Genomic DNA, 19,708 nt, shown 5'->3' with positions numbered 1-19,708 from the left:
ACCAGCTCCTGCAGACATAAATTGGATGAGAAAGCAAAACGCTACGTTATACGCGGCTGCTGGAGCTCAGGAGTGTTCGGTCCGGACGGCTGGGCTGGAGCGTCTCTCCTGGTGGACGGGGGCTGGGGCAGTTCCTGGTGCACGAGCTCTCCAGGAAGACTTTTATTATCTGACAAGAAGAGCAGTGATGCAATGCAGAAAACGTCTCTCGACCGTGGAAGGACGCCGCCATGACGCCATCTGCTCGCCGGCCTTTGGCTTCTTACTCAGAGGAACCGGTCCCAGTTTGCGCTCACATGGACGTTTAATGCCGATATGGTCTCTTATGCTGGTGTGTGTGTGTGTGTGTGTGTCCGTGACATTCCTGACATCTACTTCCCGCATCCCAGGCATGTCCTTATATGGACAGAATGATCAATATGACGCATGTTTTGTCACAACCGCTCAGAAGAACATTCCCACCCGCCTCCCCTCCCACTGGAGATGCAAAGCAGAGGCCTGGGAGCTCCTTGTCGTCTCCTCCCGCTGCAGCTCCAGCTCCCTCGCTTAAGCTCCCAACCTGCTTGGTAAGGAGATCCGTCCCCCCTCCTCCCCCCCCCCGGAAGCCGTTTAAACCCCGAACTAAGCTAGTGTGCACGGTCGGATTTTCCTCTCAGTCGAACTGACAATAAGCCATGTTGCGGCTTCATAAGGGAAAACTTCTGTGGAGGTGTCACACTCACCCCCCCCCCCCCCCAAAAAAAAATCTGCCCTGGGAGACAGCAGTGTTTTGGTTCAGCTCGACTGCCTGAGCTAAATCCGAATCCCCGCTCCAATGGTCTGGACCCGGCCACCTGCTGATTCTGCTGGTTTGGTTGGATTTGCCTGGAGCACGGACCTAACCTACATCGGCAACATGTCCCCTTGTCCCGAACCATGCTCAAAATCACACACACACACACACACACACACACACACACACACACACACACACACACACACACAGCCGAATGGCGTTTACCTCTCAAACCAGGCGATTTAATACAAGCCTGAAAACTGCACCTCACAGAGAATGAGGCTCAGTAAGAGGATTTATTCCTTCATACAGCGAGAGGCCGTTAAATAACGTCTGCGCGTATTTGACGATAGCAAATTCCCTATTTGGATTACTTTGGCTTCTTCGCAGTGCTGCTTGATGGTATTTCTTAATGCCGAGATCCTCTTTCGGTCGTCTAATTCCCGAAAGAGCCTGAACTTGACAAGGAGCCCGCGGTGGCACTGAGCTCCGGATTCAGCATGCGCTCCTAGATTTGCGCTGTGAGAAGCAACAGATCAATTTTAGGAGAGTTTCCTGAACTCCGAACGGAGCACTTATTATAATTAAAGCGATAACCGGCCGACCCTTTTTCACGTCTCGACACCACACATGCAGGACTCATTCGATTTCCGCAGTTTTCTCTGCTTTCCTTTGATCGTGACTTGAAATTGAACCCTCTCTCTCTCTCCCTCTTTCTCCCTCTTGTCTTCCCACGCCCCCTCCCCTTTTCTCCAGAGTCTGTGAACAGGTGAGAGAGGGACACTGTCTGCCCCACTGTCCAGCGACACCATGAGCTGGAGCTTCCTCACGCGGCTGCTGGAGGAGATCCACAACCACTCCACCTTCGTGGGGAAGCTGTGGCTCACCGTGCTCATCGTCTTCCGCATCGTCCTCACTGCCGTTGGGGGGGAGTCCATCTACTACGACGAACAGAGCAAGTTTGTCTGCAACTCGGGCCAGCCCGGCTGCGAGAACGTCTGCTACGATGCCTTCGCCCCCCTGTCTCACGTCCGTTTCTGGGTATTCCAAATTATTTTGGTAGCAATGCCTTCTCTCATGTACATGGGTTACGCTATCAACAAGATCGCACGATTAGACGAAGCCAAAGGAGGACTTGGGTCTGCCGCGGTTCGAACGGGAGGCGGCGGCTACACCCACAGGAAGCCAAGGAAAATTTGCTTTGGAGCGCGGCAGCACCGTGGAATCGAGGAGACCGAGGAAGACCAGGAGGACGATCCCATGATCTACGAAGTGCCAGAGATCGAGCCCCCAAAAAGGCCACGGGATCCGCTGCAACCCGCGCCACGACCCAAAATCCGGCATGATGGGCGCAAGCGCATCCGGGATGAGGGGCTAATGAGAGTGTACGTTTTGCAGCTGGTGACTCGTACAGTGCTAGAAGCGGGCTTCCTTACAGGCCAGTATTTGCTGTACGGGTTCCGCGTGATGCCCGTTTTTGTTTGCTCGGGTAAACCGTGCCCCCACAGCGTTGACTGCTTTGTGTCACGGCCTACGGAGAAGACCATCTTCCTGCGCATCATGTACGGCGTCACCGTCCTTTGTCTCACCCTCAACGTCTGGGAGATGCTCCATTTGGGGATCGGATCCATCTGCGACATTCTTCGCCGTCGGCGTCGCCCCCCTCAAGAGGACGAGTACCAGTTGGGCCTGCTGGGCTCCAACGGGGCTGTGGAGGGTTCAGTTGGGGGAACAGCTCCCGAGGCGGGGTCTGAGGGAGGGGTGGGTGCAGATGGAGTGGCCGATTACGTAGGGTACCCCTTTTCTTGGAATACCCCATCGGCTCCACCGGGCTACAACATTGTGGTGAAACCAGAGCAGATGCCCTACACGGACCTGAGCAACGCCAAGATGGCCTGCAAGCAGAACCGGGCGAACATTGCTCAAGAAGAACAGCAGCAATTTGGCAGCAATGAGGAGAACTTTCCCACTGGAGGTGAGACTCGCGTGGCTTTGAACAAAGACATGATCCAGCAAGCTCACGAGCAGCTGGAAGCCGCCATCCAGGCCTACAGTCAGCAGCACCAGGCGGAGGTGCAGCTCGTGGACAACCAAGACGACAAGCCTCAAAGTAACATCATCCAGGCGCAGCCGCCGCCGCCGCAGCCTCAGAAGGATCGCAAGCATAGACTCAAACACGGGAAGGGAGGCAGCGGCGGCAGCAGCAGCAACAGCAGCAGCAGCAAATCGGGAGAGGGAAAGCCCTCCGTATGGATTTAACCCCGGGAGCGGTGCCGAACGCTTGTAAATGTGAAGGATCCGGATGATGAGCCGTTGCATTCTTTGGGTTTTCAAAACCAACGTGCCTTAAAGAATCCTGCAAGCTGGAGAGGCTGTGTGTTTGTGTGCCAGATTGTGTACAAAGAAATGTGATGTTGCAGCTGACAGCTAGTTTTGTCTGGGCTATCACCGTTTGACTTGAAACATCACAGCAACACAAACGGCTATAGGTTACAGTCCGTCGTTTACACGTGTCGTTCTCCTCGAGTTCCAGAGTAGATTCCCATTCATCCGCGCTTAGGGACTGAATGATGAGGAGTTTTGCTGCTTAGCTAACTTTCTGGCTGCTTTTCTCCAGTATGTCAGAATCTTGATTCTTGGGGCATAGGCAATGCCACAGCATCCAAGCGAAGGTAGCCCAATTAGCATTCCGCCCTGGCACTCTCATGATGTTATTCAGGAACGTCATAGAAACATAAACGCATTTCAATGAGGCATATTCAGACGCCGCTCCGAAAGCAGTGACTTTACAAGGCACGGAGAACGCCACCTTCCTTGCGGCTGTTTCCTGTCCGTCCCGTTTTGTCCATCGCAGTGTTACGCTGTGCTGACTTTACATTTGATGGTGTATTTGTGTGTGTTTCCTGTGTTCTTTTATGTGGCTACACCATCTGCTGCTCAGAAATCAATGAGTACAACAGGTGGCTTTTTTTATTTTATTTTTTTATCTGGTCTGCGTTCGAAAACTCCTGCGAGAAAATGCAATTTTTAACAGGGTGCATAAACAATCCAGTTTTGATAACTTACTCTTCACGTCCTCAGTTTATCTCTGGCTTCATGATGGCTGCTTGTGCAAGGATGCTCTGCAAGGCACTGGTGTTCTGTTTCCCTTGTGGATGACTGCCCCCCAGTGGTACTTTCTATGAGGTTTCTTTTGTTGGGGCGTGGATTTCCAATTGCCAATATGAACCAACCAGCTGTATGAACAAGCCTTTGTGTCAGTGTCTTCCCAGTGTTAGAAGCACAAGGCTGCAATATCACCACATCGTAATGGAGGAAGGTTTAAAGCCATTACTATAATATAGTGAGACCAAACACTGTTCGTGTGATGCAAGTGTCAGTGCCAAGATCTTATACCAGGCTGCCATCAAGCCTGGTTGCTTGTAGCTTTGGAATCATTTGGCCATGCTACTCCGTTTGTGGACAAAAAGCCTACAAGAGTCCAAGCCTTTTGTAAAAGTCACTTGTTTTAGGGATTTTATTTGTTTTTGTATTACAGTACAAGTATTGCTTTTTTGAAAGTTTTTTAAAAATTGCAAACTCAAAAATCGGGTCAGCTCTTACGTTTGAGACGGTGTTTTGTATGGAGACACCCCCCCCCCTACAAGGTTTTTATAAAATGAAGACAAAGACAGGAAGCTCTTCTAAAAAATGAATAAGTTGTACATATATTTATGTTATTGTGTTTTAAATTGCCTTCCGGTTGTAAAAAAAAAAAAAAAAGTGAAATATGACATAGTATATTTTTATAATATGTCGGCTAAAGTGACTTAAAGAGGTAAAAATAAATAAATCAAGAGCCAGACCTTTCCCTTTACGTTACCATATCAGTAAAAAAAAAATAACAAATAACAAATTGTGGTAAATAGTGTGAGTCGATTTCCTGTGTGTGGAGACACGCTGGCTGATGAAATTAGGGAATGTACACAAAAAGCCAAATTATCCAAATCATTCCCAGCTTTGCCCCACGGTGGATTCCCAAACAAAGTGGGAGGAGAAGCAGGAAAAGCGGGCACACACTGTTCTCCATTTAATCAATCTCGTCTGACTCCCAGAAAAAAAAGAACTGAACAACAGGAACCGAAGGTTCCTCGAGACTCTAAAAACAAACTGTTAATTCCTCGGGCAAGACCTTTCGGTTGCTACGCTGCTGTTTTATGGATGGTTTACAGTTTCCCAGTTCCCAGTCATTATTGAATACTCATTAAATACTCACGGAGGATCAACTTACCGTTAGCCGCTTTTGTGATGAAGCCGAAAATCAAAAGGAAAGAACTCCAAATCAGAAAGTCACCACTAGAGGGCGACTTACTGAAAAAGCAGGGGTGTTCATTTCAGAGCGAGAGGAAGTGACGTTGTGTTCTAGGATGCGTCTGTTTTAGAATGAAAAGTAGGGAATTCAGCCAACAGAATTACCCTGGGGCAGTTTTCTCTTTCTGCTTTTGTCTCTAGAGAATGAAACAGGAGAATAGAGAGAATAAAAAGAAAAGAACAAAAAGAAAGTTTCCTCCCTGGACAGAAAGTACTATTTTGTCTCCAAAAATGACAATAATGATAACACAATAAATAACCTGATTCGGTAGAAAAACGTAAGCATTTAATCTCTCAGGTTTGTCACATTATCAGTTTGTTTCTGTTGATTTGATTGAGAATTGTTTTGTCTTTTTGCAAGGTTATTTTACAAAATGGCAAAGAATATGACAATACAGTAAAAAAAAGAAATTGTGGTAAACTGTCTGCTTTTGAGCGACCATTGATTTCCCCTCCTGCCTGCAGCTGAAGTCGCCGACGTGCCGCCTGTGGTTGGTGGAATCATCATTTATGAGTAGCCAGCAATGCTACCACAGCCTGATCCATCTCGGTGTGTGACGCAGACAGAGACGACAAACCGAGTCTCTGTGGGCCTTTTTTTTTTTATCAGGGACAGCACACTGTCCTCCATCAGTACCCGTCTGTCTCCGTGAACGTACCGTATATCTCCGTTCAGAAGGATGTTTCTTAAATCCTGTGGTATTGCTAGTGGAAACTCATACATGCATTTGTGTGTTTGTGTTTTTCTATGCCTTTTGTAAAATGTACCCGACTTTGAGTGCCATTCTGGTGTCCCGCTGCAACGTCTGTTTTTGTTGTTGTTGTCTTTTTCATATTCTTTGATGAAGACATCCGATTTGCATGTGAAAAGACTTATTTTCCTACAAAAATAAAACAGAAGCGCTGAATCAACGAACCCTCGCTGTCTTTTCTTTATGCTCAGAAGAGAAAAAGGTTTACGATGGAAAGAATAAGAATAACCTCGGTTTGGTCCTGGTTTTGCTGTCGGCCTGAGACCTGCGTCTGATTTTGATTGGTGGAGAGCAGTCTTTGGCGGGACTCACAGGAAAATCCCAGTCGGACACGCTGATTGTTGTGCTGCTGACGGGAACAGCGCAGGAGAGCGAGGCGATGTCACTTTGGCTGTTCATTCGGTGAGAGATGAACTTTAGCTCGCGATTAGGAGACATCTGCCTATGAATGCCTCACGACTTCCGTTTGCTGTACGGGTTTTAAAAGCTAGCTCTTCGTTGCTAACAGAGCGGTCGCCTGGAGCAATTCTAGACCGAACCATCATGTTCATAGAAGACTCAGCGACTTCTTCATAAGTGAAAATGCATGATGGCCGAGGACGAAATGTCCCTGTTGACTTTTGTTTCCTCTTTTTTTTTCTGTTGTCATTAGCGAGTTCACAGCCGAAGCGCCAGGGGAATAAACATGGAAAAATGGAAATGGAAAGTATGTTTTTGTGATTCTCGGAAAAAAATAAAATAATAATTAAACATTCCCCTGGAGAGCCCGGCGGCTGGGGATGAGGAGAATGCTGCAGCTGGATGTGCAACGAGGTCACGGCTGATGTGACAGGAATCCCGTGAGCGCTGTCTGGGATGCCGGCTTGTGGCGGCGGGCTATTTTGCTCTCAAAAGAAACAAATATTTCCTTCCGTTAACGGCCTAATTGGCCGGATAGGCTTGTGCTGTGTGTTGGCAGTTTTTTTGTTCTTTTGAATAATTGTATAATAAAGACACATGATTATGTAAGATTGGTCTTTAATTATTTTACCAAGGCCTTGGGGCTTCAGTCATCCAAGTAGAACAGTTGGCTGAGTGAAGCGAAGAAGAGTGAAAACATCTTGCTTATATAGGCACCCATTCTTTCATTCTTAGAACAGGAAGCAGGCGTTGTACAAGGGAAATTCTAAGTAACAATATGGGAGGAAGTCATAAATTCTAAGTATCAATACGGAGATGCAGTCCATGAACCTTTACCACAAAACTTAGCTGCATACGAGGGTCTTTCGTTGAAGCGTACTTCCTGTCTAGCAACATTGTTTTTTTCATCTTATCACACCTTTGCAGACAGTTATTTTCCTACTACCGTCCCTGTAGGTCAAAGTTACTTAGCATTGTTTAATCGCCACTTAATGATTATTTGATTGATCTTACAATTATCGATTATGTAATTGTCATTATACTTAGGAATTACTTTATTGCCAATACAGCTGACACAGATTTTAGCGACACGTGACGTGGCTCCATTGTGAATGTTTGGGGGGGGGGGGTGTACTGGAGTAGGTCAAAGCAGATCCAGCACATTCCAAAAGATTTCCTGATTATTGTTTTAAGAGAGTCGGATAAAGCATCATCCAGATGTTTGCGCGTCTGATCCACCCGGGAAGCGAGGAATGCCCTGCAGGAGAAACTCTGTGAAGTGTTCTGCCTGAATGCTTTTGAATGGCAAATCCTGCAAGCTTGTGGGCACGAAGAGATGCTAACTAAATCATGTTAAACTGAGACGGGGGGGGGCTTTTGCCTCCTGGTTAGACAAGTAAATTCCACTGCCGTCATGAATTATGTACAAGAGAACTTTTGTTCTGATGAATATTTATTGACTGATTCACTTCAACTGCATCCCCCCCCCCCCCATTGCACATGGAGCAGTTCAGGAAAACACAAAATCACAAGTGCTGACATGTCTGTAAAATTGGCTCATCGATAGTCATCAAGTTTGTTCACCTACAGCAGGGGTCCCCAACCACCGGGCCGCGGCCCGGTACCGGTCTGTGAGGCATTTGTTACCGGGCCGCAAAGAAAGAACAACAAATGTATACAATTTCCGTTGCATTGATTATTAGCGCCTAAAAGGTGTTTTATTTTGAAAAACGACCGGAATTTCTCCAACGTAACAATCGCGTCTTGATACGTTGCTAAACAAGAAACAGCCGTGAACTCGCGAAAATTAATAAAAAGAAACAAAAGTCTTTGGAGAGCTTCTTTGCCGAGGAAAAAAGTCATACTGAGGAGGAGGAAGAGGAGGAAGAAGAGGCGCCGACGACCTCCAAGAAGAGAAACCAGGACTAAGACTTAAAACGCGGGTATTAACAGCTGATTCGCGCCGTTAACGAGCAATGAAGGGTTCAAACCTGCTTCGGCACATTGAGACCAGAATCCGGATTAAAAAACAAGAACCCTGGATTAAAAGACAAGAACCTGGATTAAGAAACAAGAACCCGGATTAAAGGACAAGAACCTGGATTAAAAGACAAGAATGTGGAATTTATGAAACAAAAAGCCATGAAGGACAGAAGTAATTATTGGGACCACAATTTATGGTGAGTAGATATTGTGTAACTATTAATTATGTATTTAATAGTTATTGCAAGTGCATAATATAAAGTTTATTGGTAAGATTATATTCCTCTTTTTAAATTTCATTATTTCACGGCATGAAACCGGTCCGTGGCAGGAAAAAGGTTGGGGACCGCTGACCTACAGCTCAATTACTGAAGACTTTACATGGATGGCGATACTCGCGTTTGTACAACACCCACGTGAGATTTGTATGACTTTTGGCATCGCGTCACGTCCGCCAGTGGTTTAGATCAGGAAGGAAGAAACGCACACGCATCCTCCCACAGAATTTGACGGCTTTGATATAAGACTCCTTCATTTCTGCTCAACAGAAACCCAACAGGGACTCTTCCTGTTCTGTTCCTGTTGAGTCTTGATGTGGTGGAGCTGTCAGAGTCTCACCAAAAACGCATTCTGGTTGTTTCAAAGCTCCCACGGTCTGTTATTCAAGTTATTTATTAGCTCAAGGCACGACAACAGAGTCCTCGCAGACGATTCCTGTTCAAATCAAACGAACTCCCTCCGGACTCCAGCTGGAACTTGTATTAATAAATAGAGTTTCACATGTACTACAAGTCTGTTTACAGCCTCACCATCAATACGTTTGATTTCAGTGCAAATATCTTGTTGCTGGTAGGCCACCTAAAGGTTGATTGCGAGTCCAGATCAAAGTGTCCGTCTTTGTCAAAAATAGATCTGTCCATTCACTAATTGGGAGACTTCCTGTCTACATCCCTGTGGCTATTCCAACAAGGCAGGTTTGCCCCTGTCCCATCAGCTGCCCCTTCAGGGGGACGACTTTTCACCTGGTCGACAATCTCCCAGGTGAAGCCTAAGCACCCCTTGACTGTGCAGTCTTAGCAGCAGGTCGAACTCAGCCGGCATGGCGTGGAACTTGGATTTCGTCTGCCTGTCGTCATAGTAGTGGTTTCTCAGGGCGTGGAGTCCGTTGGGGTGATTGCTGAAAGGCCAGAAGCCATACAGATGCACGTTAGAACACAGTTCCAGCGCCAGGCTAGCCATGATGATGCCGCTGCTGAGACGCACTGCTCGAAGGCCTTGGGCGCGCCAGAAGAGGGCCAGGCTCTGGAGGTACTCGGGGTTGAAGAAGACGGGCCGGGTGGGACTATTGAAGTCCTCGATGGTGTAGAGGGCCCTGAGGGACACGGGAGTGTTGTGGCCAAAGGAGAAGGCGGGAATAAGCAGGAGAGAGTTGCCATAGGTACGCAGACTCTCTACAAAGGGACGCCGACGCCCCATTAGAGCTCCATACCTGAAAATAAAGTTTACATGTGAAGCAGGAAGACGCAAACGGCTGTTTCAAGGTCACAATTGAATGCCTCTTCCGTCCCCTCGCTCACTTCTCGAAGAGGATGCTCGGGTTCGCCGTCACGAGGTCAGTCTTAACGCCCACGTGTTTCTCATAGCCATTTTCCAAAGGAGGCAGGTTGCACCTGGACAGGCAACAAAAAAACGGGTACAAAGAAGTTCCCATGGACCAGAATTATATTGGTTTCATTCAGCGGATCAATGCTTTCACACGCGTTTCACCTGACAACAAACTGCGCTGAATCGATCGTCTCTCCGCAGCTGCTGTTGGCCAGGATCCCCCCGTTCCCGACAACGGCACACGTCTCCCAGGTTTTATTCGGGAACGGATGCTCCTGGAAGCAGCAGGGAGAGGGAAAGTTTCATGTTCATGTTTCGTGTTGTTATATTGCGTTTTATTGTTATTGTGGTTCCCAGCTGTTCCCTGTAGGCAGGAAAGGCTGCAACCACATTTGGTGAACCCTGATGTAATTGGTCTAGAAATAGACCCTTTACCTCAAATAGGCCGTATTGATTACAGGTCCTTCATGCCGAAATGGAACAAACATAGCACCTCCAAAAGCTATTTGAGTATAGCTTAGCAGTAGAGTGTTAGATCTGGGAAAGAGATGTTTAATCGCCGTCTAAGCGCACTTCGTATTAGTATTTCCACTCAGGGCTGTTAACGCTTTATACCTTTATTTGTACTTCCAATAATTTGTGGTCGTCAACTCTTTTTTGGGCTAGACATTTGTATTCTTGTGCCGTGGTTTTGCGCATATACAGTAATAAGAAGACGGAAGACAAGTCCTCTGATTTTATTTACTTATCTAATCTGCAATTATTCAATTTATCAATGCAAATGTAAAAGATTTTCCAATACATTGCAAAACTATAATTAATGAAATACTAAAAGTAGATTTCATCATTATTGAAGTCACATCATGCTTTATGAAACATCTGATCTAATCAAATTCTAAAATTACATTTCCTCTTGGATAAATGTTCCCTTTGTCCAGAATGGCACCGACAGACTCTGGACTCTGGATCAGGAAGCTGCCGGTCTATGAGTTTATGAGTTCTTTACCAAAAATAAACTGCAGTTTGAGAGAGACAGCATGGGAGCAGACCCGTGACTAACGGGGCAACGTGTCGGGGCAGCGATGCAAGATTTATCCATGAGGCGGAACCGTGCAGAAGCAGGCTGCAGTACCTTAGCAAAGGTGCTGAAAATCTCCGGGGTCACCTGGAGGGTCCGCTTCCTCTCCCCGTCGTACACGAGCTTCGACCCCACGGCGGTGTTGGCCTGGGTGATTATCGCCCGCTCAAACCCGTGGCATTTGCTGCTTAGCTGGGATCTGGGGAACCATGACAACACGGCGACAGTGAGCGACAGCCCGGTTTCTGCAGCGAGCAGGGAGCTTTACAAGCTGCCGCGGGCGGTGAGTTTAAAGTGTTGTGGAAAGGAATGCGGAAGAAAACAAGTTTCGTTTTTGAAGCAAGCAAAGCCAACAAAATAACAAAAGCGGCGTCATTCCATTTCCTGTTTCTCTCCTATTCAACTTCATTTCCTGAGTCGACTCGTGTTGAATAAAGATCTCAAGAGGGAGATGTCCTGCTATTCACCTGAATTTCTGCCGATTGTCCTCCTTCTGCTCCCAGGCCGGAGCGTAACGCTCCATCACGTTGGCAATGATTTCCCTGCGGCACACAAACGCACAAGCGTTTGTCTCCACCCGGAGGCGGCCGCCACGGGGAGGTCGCTTGAGGAGAAGCGCGGTCGGCGTTTGGCCTCACCTGCAGCCGTTGCAGGGGTCTTTGGGCTGGGGGACGCTTTTCTTCGGAGAGGACACTTTTTGAGGTTCCACATTGCTGCTGAGAGACGACAGGGATGAGGGACGTCTGGAGACGTGAACCAATCATTAAAAAAAATAATAATAATAATTTTATTTCACGCCGCTTCTCTGGGTTCGAACGTGAAGTTGCACCAACGTGAATATTTAACTTTTAGAACGTTTTCCATTCACGTCTCTTAATCCGTCATTTGTACGAGCCACGAATGAACAACCAGGCGACGGACCTTTGCCACACAATCAGTGGGAGACGTCTCATGGCGTCTGCCGTGGGCGGCCTGTACAGTCGTGCGTCCTTTTCACTTCCTGTTTTTAAGTGTCCGAAAGGAGCTAAAAATAAAAATAAAGAAACGATCTCTGCAAAAAAGATTCACAAACGGAACGCGAGCTCGACTCGGCTCAGCCCAGACGTTTCTACTGGTATGCAGAAGGTCTGCTGGGAATGGTGGCGGCGTAATGGAAAACACTTGTATCGACGGTATATGCTTTTGACATTCTCAAAGTCGCAGGAGAAAGTATGCGGATAGGAAATCCAGATATTCCACAAAAGCGTTAACGTGTCAACGTAGTCTTGGAGGCCGCTTGATAATTTGCGACAAACATGGCAACGCAGACTTTCAGAAAGCAGACGAGGAAAAACAGCAACATGTTTTCATCTCGCATGGGAACGCTCTGCGGTGGGATGATTTTTTTTTTACTTGCATCTGCACACTTTGGTTTTTTGTGGCGTGCATGAGTTGTTTTGATGCTGAATATGATCTCAGATGCTACGATTACAAGACGTCATTGGAAGTCACACACACACACACACACTGCTGAATGAATGGCAGAAACAGCCTCATGTGAGGAAATGCTGGCCAAAGGACCTGGGACTGAATCCTTTTTACCTTTAACCGTGGTCACTTCATCTTTTTTTTGCTTTAAATGTGATGTTTAAAACAAAACCGGAGCTGAAATTCAAAGCAAATTCTGCTACTTTAATGAGGAATCTTTTTTAAAACAAGAACAATTGCGACATTGGACCGCAAATAATATTCCTTACTTAATGGATTCACACACGATTGGCCTTCCGAGGAGAAAAATAAAGAACCATTTGCCCTGTGGTACACCTCAAAATTTAAATTTGTGCATTTGCATGAACACAAAGTGTTAGTTCAGCAGGATTGACTACAAGTACATCTCTCTCTCTCTTGTACTTTGTTGCCATGGAAACACACAAATATATATACGACAAAATGAACAAATTACTTAAAAAAACAAAGAAAATAGTGTTAAAAAAATAAATAAAAATTGTAATCATCATTCAAAAAACAACTTTATCAGCATCTTAAACTCTCGACGAACCCGGCCGGCGCCTTAATCTCCTACCAGCGTTCACAGACACACCTACAGCACTGTGTGTGTGTGTGTGTGTGTGTGTGTGTGTGTCTGTGTGCGTGTGTGTGCGTGTGTGCGTGTCGGTTACACACTCACGTTGGGTCCGACGTGTACCAGATCAGGGTGGTCAGCAGGCTCCCCAAGCAGAGGAGGGTGATCACCAAACTCAGGAGTGACTTAAGGAGCTGTCCCCTCATAACTCCCCCCTCCCGCTAACCTCACCCGCTAGACCCCCCTCGCCATAAGCCTCACCTTGCTCAACACTTTATGTCAGGTTTCCTCCCCCACCTCCAGCCTCCTTCTCTCTCCCCCTGGTGAGTGTTAAATGTTTTGCCTCTCTGCTTTCTTTTACTACAACTCCTCCCTCCTCTCCCTCCTCTTCCTCCTCCTCCCCCCACCCTCTTCCTGTCTGTCTGGTTGGATTCAGTATTCAGTATTCCTCTCCGTGCTCCGGTGAGTAAAATCATGCCTCCCGGTCTTGCACCTCCTCCGTCAGCTGACGGCCGATGATCCTCCGCTGCCCCCCATCCTTCTTTATTCCTCCTCACTCCTCTTTGGTCCTCCCTCCGTGACTCCGTCTCGCCCTTTCTCCCATGTTGTTGAACACACTTAACTCCCTGTAATACCAGGGCTGGATTTCCTTCTGCTCTCTCCACCCCCCCCCAGCCATGAGACCCAGCCTCCCCTCTCAACTTTCCACTCCCTCCCCCAGCCATCCTCCGCCCACACCCTTTAAGGCCTCCCCCCTCATACACAGAACACAGAGTGCAGACTACAGTTAGCGTGTAGACTGGCGTGTCCCCGGAAACACGGTTAAAACTGGTCGGCGGCAGAGCAGGCGAGGGGCAGAAGCTGGCCGTCCAATCAGAGTGCCCCCCCCTAATACCCCCTGGAACTGTTACCTACACACACACAGGCCTCTTTAATTCCAGTGTCAAACTTGGCACAGCTGCATCAGCTCATATCCTCTTACAATAAAATGGTGCGTTCCTCCGTTTGAGAGGCGGGAGGGTCGGAGGCTGGGGCCCGAGGAAAGGGAAGTCCACTCCAATGAGATGGGAACTACAAGGCCCGGCCTGCCTGCTTTGATTTTTTTCCCGTGGACAAATTCACGCCGTGGTCGCTTACAGGAGGATGCCGGGTAATCCGAGTCGTGCCACAGCAACCCGGAGAAACCGCGGAGAGAGGAAAACAAACAAACAAACAAACGGACAGAAAGCCCTTCTGGAAGGTTTTTACTTTGGCAGATGTTTATTGGGGTCATTTGAGGCAGCTTCATCGTAACCAGACAGAAGACGGGGGCGTAATCAATAAGATCGGTCCGCCGGCTAATAAAATCTGGTTAATTGTACCAATAGAGACGAAGGGTTGCACTTAACCTGCTTTTTACCCCAAATCGGCGTTCCTGTAAGGCTCCCTCAAACTGCTCAGGGGGGGGGGCTGTTGGGAATGCACATCATAAGACCTTAATCACTTGATGGACTTTGCGTCTTTTATGGCTTGAAGGGTAAATTCCCGTCTTTCTGTTTGTGCACAGCTCAAATGAGAAATGTCTAGGACCTGAAAGACGAGCCTCAGGGAGAGAAAAACCCCACATCTTTTCAAACTTTCAAACTTTCCTACATCATGAGACCAAAAGGAGGAATGTGGGGAGGGAAAAGAAAGAGAGAAGAGTTTACTCTGTGATAATAAAATCTGCCCCAGCGTTGTAGGAGCGTGCAGCGATGAAAGAGGCGCGGCTTCGGGCGCCGCGCTTCTGAGGCGGCCTGTTCATGTAAACATCATCCGGTTTTCCTTCAGCGCAGGGAAACCAGGCATGAGCCGTTTAACCACATTAAAGCCCGAGCAGCGATTCTTCGAGATGGCGTTGATGGTCTGATAGCGTGGGGGGTGGGGGGGGGGTCTGAGCGTTGTGCGGATCAGTATGAAGGCCTCGGTCTGCAGCCTCGCTGGGACATGACTGGATGAGAGATGGTCAGCATCTCCCCCCCCCCCCCCCCCCCCGCGAAACAAAGGAGAGTGTGTGTTTTCTGCCACGGGCAATTTTCTGAGAGACATATCATACTAGATGAGAAGGCGTGGTCATAACTGCCATGCTTTGTCTCCAATGTGCATAATCAGGGGCCACGATGCATTAAAAGCAGGTTACGTTTCCATGGTGACCTTCAAGCGCGAGAACGAAAGACAAAGGATTTGCTTAAAATATCCTTTCTTCTGTTTTTAACGCGTTCAGTCTGGTCCCACAAAAACACGAGTCAAAAGTAGATTTCAATCCTTTGTCAGACGTAATAAATCTCTCAAGGGTGGTGCAGTGGTTAGCGCCGCCGTCGCCTCCCCGGGGGGGGAGGGGCACCTCCTCCACGGACTTGACATGACAGGCTTCTCCACCCTCCTCTTCCTCCCTCTGCGATGAGAGCGATGCCCTTTTGAGAGGCAGGATGTGAACCGGGCTCCGAAACGATGGGGCGTTCCCCGGAGAGCTCCCTGTCAGAGGTCATTCCAGTCGACTGCGGGGTTTGATTTTTATTTTAGAAAGATAAAATAACATGCAGGGATAAACCGAGCCAGGTTATTTTGGGGACCCTTGGCTCAAGGGCACCTCGGCGGTGCCCTTGAGCTAGACAGGCTCCTCTCCAGCCAGCACCACACTCCGTATTTTTGTCTGGGCTGGGGCTTGAACCGGTGACCCACCGCGGGGAGGTGTAATGGCAGACGCTCGCCTGAGGGGGGCGGTAAAGGCGCCACGTGGTGACGCACAGCTGATCACCTGGTTTCCACACGGCTTGAATTAATTCACACACCGTGTTCCAATATGACTGATCAATCACAGCCTGATCGTTGCTGTGTGTAACACACTTAATGTTGGTTAAAAAAATAAACATTCAGCTTAAAGGGATATTCTTTCATCTTGAAGGTTTGCAGCTTTAATACTTTAATCCTAAAATTGGAAAATATGTTCTTTCATTGTAGTGCAGCGCAAACATTCCAGGCTTTGAGGATTTAGTATCAGATCGCTTCACAATCCAGCGCTGAAATGAGAAAAGTTTCCTTATTTCACTTCTCAGATCAATTATTTTGGACTGTCTTTAGATTTAAGTGATAAATTTGTGACTTGAGCCGACGTTCCCAAACGTTTTACTCATTTTCCAAACCAGCTGGAATCTCTTGCTGCGGCGATACAGATCCAGGAATTTTCAAATACTTTAGAGATGTGATATTTTATTCAGCAAAGTGGTTCTCCACCTGTTAAATCGGTCACTGGAGGTCGTCCAGTTAATACTAAGATCATTTTCTGACCCAAGGAAAGACAATTTCGTGCCACAGCCTTCGAACCGGACCTGTGCTCCGTTCATGCCGGCGCGAGCAGCGCGAGATGAAGCACAGGAGACCATCGGTGTCTTTATGTACATTTTATTATCAGCTCTCTCCAGCCGGGCGGAGTCAGGCAGGAAGGACAGATCCAGATTATTTCTTGGTCGTCTCCTCCTCCTTGGCCAAGGTCTTGATGATCTCCTCCTTCTTGGCCTGCAGACGCTCCTCTCTACGCTTGCGGGCCTCCTTGGTCTTGGAGCGACGAGCCTCGGCCTGATCGCTGCAGGGGGGAGAGACACGGCTGCGTCAGTACATTCATGGGCAGCGGCGAGTCCAAACGCGGACGCGAGGCGGCTCAATCCGTCAGAGCTCTGCCGAGGTCGGGACTTACGCCAGGAGCTTCTTGCGAGCTTTGTCTGCCTTCAGTTTGTGAATGTGCTCCATGAGGATGCGCTTGTTCTTGAACACATTACCCTTAGCCCTCAGGTAGAGGCTGTGGTACCTGTGGAAGAGAGGGGGGGGGGAGTTTGTTACCAGCTTCCAATACCACAACAAATCTGGATCCCAACAGGTTTAAATCTCTCCAACATCCCAATCTTGTTAAAACGCGCGAGCGCTAAACGCCCCGATCGTACATGTGCCTGTCGATCTTCTTGGAGGCCCTGTAGCGACGCAGCAGGCGACGCAGGATCCTCATGCGGCGCATCCAGCAGAGCTTCTCCGGCATACGGGCGTTGGCCGTACCCTTTCTCTTACCTGAGGAGAAGAGAAGAGAAGAGACGCGCCAGCGGTACAGCGGCTGCTACTACGAAACGTTTCATCCAGAAGCCCGGCGCGAGGCTTCAACTCACCGATTCCCATGTGCCTTCCTTTACGGCGTGCCAGCGTGTTCTTGCGGCAGCGGGCCCGGGAGTGGACCGTAACGGGTTTGCGAATGATGAGGCCATCCTTGACCAGCTTACGGACCTGCTGGCCTGAAGACAGAAGGAAGCAAACGCGCTACAGACACACGCACAGATTGTGGAACTAGAAAACGTACACATACAGACCACATAAAAATCAGTGGTTCAAATAGGAACAGCCATTGTGGACCGACACGTCAAAGCCCGACCCTTTTATTTAGCCCATTGACGTCACCCTGCAGAGATGACAGCCCATCACCAATTTTAGCGATGGGCTTGTCGCCCTAGTGACATTTGCCGCTGGGTTCCTGCAGCAAGAAGTGTTGTCAACGATCTCAAAAATATGAATTTCACCAAAAAAAAAAGATGTAATGTACAATCTCAATCTAGCCCTAGCGAACGAGCGAGGTCAGAGGCCTCCGCCGGCTCTGCTTACGGGAGTTGGCGTTCGCGATCTCGTTGGTCTCGTTCGGATCCAGCCAGACCTTCTTCTTGCCGCAGCGCAGGACGCTGGAGGCCAGCCTCTTCTGGAGCCGGAGCATGCTGCGCGACACAGAGAATCCAGGTTAACGGCAAAGCAGCGACTGGCGTTCATTAAAGTGTCCGGTATGCTTCAAAGACAGGAGGCAGGCTACTGTTAGCCGCTAAGCTAACATGGCCTCCGCGCGCTACGTCGTGTTAACACAGGGCCACGTAGCAATGTCGTTTTTCCGCTCACGGAGTTACGTAGAAACTTCGTGTATCGGTTAAAAGCAAACTATTGTGTTTCACTCGAGTGATATAAAGTTCACAGAAACTCGCGAGAACGGATAAAATAAAATGTTAATTGTGCCACCGGTTCGGGTCCTACCTCATGGCTGCTACCTCGATAGGAAAAGGAAGGCTGGGGCCCTGAACCGGAAGCTACCACCATAGAGGAACGTCCATTCCGTGGATCTAACTTTTCGGTGTTATATTTAACTTAACTAGCCACGGTTTATGCCGTAGTTATTACACAGCAGTAACACACGTCAGATTCCAAAGACTTAATTGGTGGAAAGAGGTGCAATTAAATACATTTCGGGGGTTGGTTTCAAACTTTTATCTCGATAAACACCCCTTGTAATTAATGGTACGGACCAATGCGATGCTTCGCAATGCATTATGGTTAAACTATCAATTGGATGCATTCTGTTATTATAACACATGATGACAGTGTTGAGACTGATACCTTCCATTCTAACAACCATGATTTTAAGTTATCTATAAGGTTTAAATGTATTAATTACCATTGTAGAGCCTTTAACATATTTATAAACGAGTAACATAATAGTCAATAAAATGATTACAATGTAATAGACTATAGTAGTGGAGTTAAGTCTTATCAAAGTCGACCATAACAGCAGATAATGTTTGTTTTTGTGAATTAAGTACCCTGATCAATTTAGTGTTCTTGGTCTAGAATATTGTGATTTGTTTAAAATATACTGTGCCTTATGCAGTATCAATAAGTGCTAATTGATTTAGAGACTTTAAAATATTATATTCAAGATTCAAGATTCAAGATACTTTATTATCATTATGCGAACATAATAAAATCGTGTGAAGGCCCACGGCTTCTACCTTCTGTAATGATAAGTGTGTTTTTGGTTATCCATTTTGCTATAAAACATATTATAATAAGCGCAGCAGCAATAAAAGAGACCGGCAGAAGAAAAAAGTGAGCGGTTTTGATAGCTTCTCATAAAGATAGATTCCGCTCTTTCATTCTGGCTTCATCTGCAGACAGCGGCTGCAGCAGCCTGTCACCATGGTAACATTGCAATGTGGGTGCACGAGAAGCACTTGTGACTTCTTCACCCCAGGTGACCTAGATAAGCAAATAAAATCAGAGACTCCTGGCAAACATTGTGAGAGCAGCATCCAGCAGCAGCGGCGTTCTGCGGGAAACATCGGGGTGTTTGTGACGATGACTGGGGCTCTCTTCATCACTAATACATCTATATCCATCCAGAGGAGGTCAAAACAGCTGGAGCAAGAACTCAAACTGAAAAATAAAAACTACAGCCTCATCTATAAATGTTCTGCTTCCGGTTCACCCGTCTATCTATCGATAAGTAAAGGTGGGGTCTGTTCTTTGGGGCGTGGTCGTCCTGCTCCCAGCCGGAGCGCACGCAGGAGAGAGAAACGACGTAAAAAAAAAATGGAAGAAGACGTCAGCATACCGGAAGTTAGAGAAATAACCTTCACAATAAAAGGACGTTATTTCTCCCGGTTTGATATATAATTACCGTGATTACTAATATTTTTTATTTGATATGAATTTCACTAGATGTAACTGACGATTATATTTATTTTGAATAAAGTAATAAAATAAGAATCTATGACTGATTAATGAAGAAATTAATTGTTGTTGCGTGGTACAATTACAATAAAATTGAAATAGATGCCCCATCTGACTAAAACTAAACTAACTAAAGCACTCGACAAACCTTTGTGGAA

At 47.4% G+C, this 19,708-nt stretch overlaps 3 protein-coding genes across 6 annotated transcripts; 1 reads left to right on the top strand and 2 right to left on the bottom strand.

The window, feature by feature from the left end:
• The first annotated feature begins 1,585 nt into the window (after nt 1-1,585).
• gjc1 (gap junction protein gamma 1) lies at nt 1,586-3,034 on the top strand. Its single transcript, XM_068750404.1, has one exon. It carries the CDS (start codon nt 1,586-1,588, stop codon nt 3,032-3,034), a length of 1,449 nt encoding a protein of 482 aa, XP_068606505.1.
• Nucleotides 3,035-8,915: 5,881 nt separating this feature from the next.
• Nucleotides 8,916-13,602, bottom strand: st8sia6 (ST8 alpha-N-acetyl-neuraminide alpha-2,8-sialyltransferase 6). Of its 4 annotated transcripts, XM_068750415.1 has the most exons (8): nt 13,110-13,602; nt 11,581-11,658; nt 11,410-11,484; nt 10,997-11,141; nt 10,027-10,139; nt 9,837-9,929; nt 9,523-9,748; nt 9,246-9,436 (listed from the first exon to the last, which is right to left on the bottom strand). In XM_068750415.1, exons 1-8 carry the CDS (start codon nt 13,208-13,210, stop codon nt 9,392-9,394), a joined length of 876 nt encoding a protein of 291 aa, XP_068606516.1. In that variant the 5' UTR covers nt 13,211-13,602; the 3' UTR covers nt 9,246-9,391. The 4 variants fall into 4 exon arrangements, with proteins under 4 accessions (XP_068606513.1, XP_068606514.1, XP_068606515.1 ...); XM_068750412.1 differs by having other exon boundaries at nt 8,916-9,748; XM_068750413.1 differs by having other exon boundaries at nt 8,916-9,748; nt 11,581-11,655.
• Nucleotides 13,603-16,408: 2,806 nt separating this feature from the next.
• rpl19 (ribosomal protein L19) lies at nt 16,409-18,119 on the bottom strand. Its single transcript, XM_068750428.1, has 6 exons — nt 18,078-18,119; nt 17,664-17,770; nt 17,177-17,299; nt 16,961-17,081; nt 16,717-16,827; nt 16,409-16,605 (listed from the first exon to the last, which is right to left on the bottom strand). The coding sequence occupies exons 1-6, from the start codon at nt 18,080-18,082 to the stop codon at nt 16,479-16,481; spliced, it is 594 nt and encodes a 197-aa protein (XP_068606529.1). The 5' UTR covers nt 18,083-18,119; the 3' UTR covers nt 16,409-16,478.
• Nucleotides 18,120-19,708: the final 1,589 nt, after the last annotated feature.

Source organism: Brachionichthys hirsutus, chromosome 16, assembly GCF_040956055.1.
Source record: "Brachionichthys hirsutus isolate HB-005 chromosome 16, CSIRO-AGI_Bhir_v1, whole genome shotgun sequence".
Lineage (NCBI taxonomy): Eukaryota > Metazoa > Chordata > Actinopteri > Lophiiformes > Brachionichthyidae > Brachionichthys > Brachionichthys hirsutus.
This window is presented reverse-complemented; position numbering and strand designations above follow the sequence as displayed.